This window comes from Gossypium arboreum, chromosome 5 (genome assembly GCF_025698485.1).
Source record: "Gossypium arboreum isolate Shixiya-1 chromosome 5, ASM2569848v2, whole genome shotgun sequence".
Taxonomy (NCBI): Eukaryota; Viridiplantae; Streptophyta; class Magnoliopsida; order Malvales; family Malvaceae; genus Gossypium; species Gossypium arboreum.
The window spans coordinates 30,259,760-30,263,117 of NC_069074.1; the positions used below are offsets into that span (position 1 = coordinate 30,259,760).

A 3,358-nucleotide genomic window follows, 5' to 3' on the forward strand; every position below is an offset into this window, starting at 1 on the left:
TCATCGTAGTTTTGGACTTTTTGGCTCTAGAATTCTACTTCCCTCAGTAATGAATGTTACATTCACAAACTCCAAAGACTGAAAAGAACACTCAATGGCTTCCTCATCCGTCTCTACATACAGCGCATCACTGCTTACAGTCACGATAATATCTTCTTCAGCATTTATCGTTACCAACCGCCCTTCTGATACCAGCTTTAGCTTTTGATGTAATGATGAAGGTACTGCCCCTGCTGAGTGTATCCAAGGTCTTTCCAATAAACAGTTGTAAGAGGGCTTAATATCCATTACTAGAAAATCTACCTCATACGTGGTTGGGCCAATTAACAAGGGTACTTCTATTCTCTCCATGACTCTCCTCTCCGTGCCATCAAATGCTCGTACTATGTTCTAACATACTTTCATGTGAGAACTATCCACAAGTAACTTGTTTAGTGTGGAAAAAGGCAACACATTCAGTGCTGAACCATTATCTACCAATACCCCTAGCAACGTGTATCTTTTACATTTGGTAGTTATATGCAAAGCTTTGGTAGATCCCATTCCTCTTGGTGGAATCTCATCATCATTGAAAAAGATGAAGTTGTCTACACTTATGTTGTTAACTAACCGATCCAACTTATTGACGGAAATATCGTTGGTTACATATGTCTCGTTTAGCACCTTCATCAATGCACTCTGATGCACCTCTGAACTCAGGAGTAAAGCCAATATAGATATGCGGGCTGGCTATTTATACAACTGTTCTACCACACTGTACTCGCTATGTTTCAGAAATTTCAGGAATTCCTTAACTTCTTCTTCTTTCACTGGTTCATTAACAGGCACATTAAGTTCAACCGCTTTTTCTTTCTTTTGCTCGACCAGCACATCTCTTTCTTTCACCAGTTCTATTCGGGTATCATATCGTCTTCCACTGCGTGTGTGAGAGCCTATATTTTGATCCTCCTTTAACGGGCTAGCTGAACTCTCCTTTCCTGGGATTGTCACAGTACAATCATAGTTCCAGGGAACTTGTTTACTATCCTTGTAAGAAAAAACTACCGGCCTCTGAATTATAATCTTTGGCGCCATTTGAACTCCTGCTTCATTCTTAGGACACGAGATAATGACCACAGGATAATTGACTCTTGGACTTGATGTGGATTCTGGCGCACATATATACTCCTCCTCATTGACCTCATCATAAAACTCCATTTCCTTTTTGTCCATCAGGCCTTGAATAACAGCTCTGAATTCTTCATATTCTTGAATTTTGTGTCTCTCTTTATGATGGAACTCACAATAATTCTCTATCCCATCATCATTTCTTTCTGTGTTTGAAGTAACTAACCCTCTTCTTGCCATCTCTTTCCAAACTCGTCTCAAAGGAGTTTTTACTTCTGAAACAACCCTCTTGGTCCTTTTTCCAATACCTCCATCTATTGTATTTACCCTTTTATTAGTATGATTAGGTAGTGGATTTTCAGTACTGGGAATATTATCGAATTTCACAATGCCCATATTGATAAATCTCTCAACCAGCTTCTTAAAAGTAGTGAAATTTTCTATCGAATGACCCACAATTCTTGCGTGATACTCACATTGAGCATTAGTATCATACCATTTAGGGAACGGAAGCTGTAATGGCTTTAAGTAAAAAGGTGCCACCATATGTGCATCGAGCAAACTCTGATATAACTCTTTGTATGTCATGGGAATTGGTGTAAATTGAATCTTCTCATTATTCTGCCTAGTTCCTGACTCTTGCCTTGATGAAACTTGACCGGCAGTTGCCGCTTTTGGTTGACTCACAGTAATAGACTTTAAATATCCCACGTTTGTATTGTTCACTTCATTCTATTTTTTCCGTGGCGCAGACCTCTTAGCACTTTGTCCAGCATCTATCCTTTCATTTCTTGTGGCATTCTCAATCATTTCTCCTGTCATGACCACATCTGCAAAGAACCTCATGGCACTTCCTAGCATATGAGTTATAAACAGAGCCTTTAAGGTGTTAATAAAGAGCATCGTAGTTTCTTTTTCCAAGAACGGTGGCTAAACTTGAATGGTTATTTCCCTCCACCTCTACGCATACTGCTTAAAACTTTCATTTGGTTTCTTCTCCATATTCTACAGAGTAATTCTATCGGGAGTTATATCTGTCACATGGTTATATTACTTCATGAATGCCTGTGCTAAATCTCTCTATGAACTAATCCTGTTTCGACTCAACTGATTGTATCATTTAGTAGTTACCCCTACCAAACTATCTTGGAAGAAATGGATCAATAATTGATCGTTATGAACATACCCCGTCATTCTTCTGCAAAACATAGTGATATGAGCTTCAGGACAGCTCGTTCCATTATATTTCTCGAATTCTGACATCCTGAACTTGTATGGAAGTACTACGTCCGGGACCAAACTTAGATCTTTTGCATCAATTCCCGAGTGTCTATCAACACCTTCCATAGCTCTGACTTTTTCCTCCAGCCATTTACACCATTCTTCTAACTACTTTTGTGACTTTGCCTTTACTCTTTCCTCCTTCGCAACCTCATCCAAATCAGGGACCATGGGATTATTCGAATTATTACTAGGATTATAACCTGAACTAGCTTGAAAATTCATTGACACTGAAACCCTAGCCTGAAACTGCTGAGGCCTGATCGTAACAGATGGTTTCTGCAAATTAATCTCATGTTGTGTCTGTACGTGTATAGGAGTGAAGCCAGAAGGATATTGAGGGTCTTCATTATTTTCTCCCACATTATCCATAGGACCCTTTCCCTTATCCACTCTTCCCATCAGCAACTGGGACAACTGACTCATCATTTCTCTTTAGGACTCCATCATCTGTTCTTTCATCTCCTGCTGAATCTTAACCAGCTGCTCTTGCATCTATGACTGCATTTGCTCTTGCATATCCTTTTGCATTTGCTCTAACTTTTCCAGTCTTTTGTCCATTGACTTAGTCTTTTTCCTCGTACCGTAGGGATTTGGTGTCTTTTTTTTGGTTTCCAGATTACTGAAATAATTTTTAATTAATTAGAATCTTGTTATGATCTTTAATGCATATGATGTAATGTAACGCAAATGCATGAATGCAAAGGAGGCATTAATTCTGATTCAATTCCTTTTAGAAAACTTTACTAGAAAATAAAATTCTTTACATAAAACTAAATTACAAATACGACTTCGCCCTAACACTCACGGCCTTAATTTTCCTAAGCAATGAAGCTAGTTCTTGTCCCCTATATGACTCTAACTCTACTTCACACTTAATACGTCTGCTTGTACCACCAAAGATTGCAAATAATAGCTACTTCCCGAATTTGGGTTACAGCTTCGCCCATGATGTAATCCCTGCTTCTAA

General features: G+C 38.8%; 1 protein-coding gene across 1 annotated transcript; it reads right to left on the reverse strand.

Annotated features, from left to right (window-relative positions):
* Positions 1–2,817, reverse strand: LOC108451461 (uncharacterized). Its single transcript, XM_017749149.1, has 4 exons — positions 2,521–2,817; positions 751–1,839; positions 484–678; positions 1–390 (listed from the first exon to the last, which is right to left on the reverse strand). Exons 1-4 carry the CDS (start codon positions 2,815–2,817, stop codon positions 1–3), a joined length of 1,971 nt encoding a protein of 656 aa, XP_017604638.1.
* Between the last annotated feature and the right edge of the window lie 541 nt (positions 2,818–3,358).

Excerpts from the sequence above, each read along its gene's own strand:
- LOC108451461 (XM_017749149.1), bottom strand. The coding sequence starts at position 2,817 with ATGATGAGTCAGTTGTCCCAGTTGCTGATGGGAAGAGTGGATAAGGGA. Across the intron at positions 1,840-2,520 it reads AGGTTGCGAAGGAGGAAAGA|AATGAAGTGAACAATACAAA; the intron begins GTAAAGGCAAAG and ends CGGAAAAAATAG. Across the intron at positions 391-483 it reads AAAGATACACGTTGCTAGGG|AACATAGTACGAGCATTTGA; the intron begins GTATTGGTAGAT and ends AAAGTATGTTAG.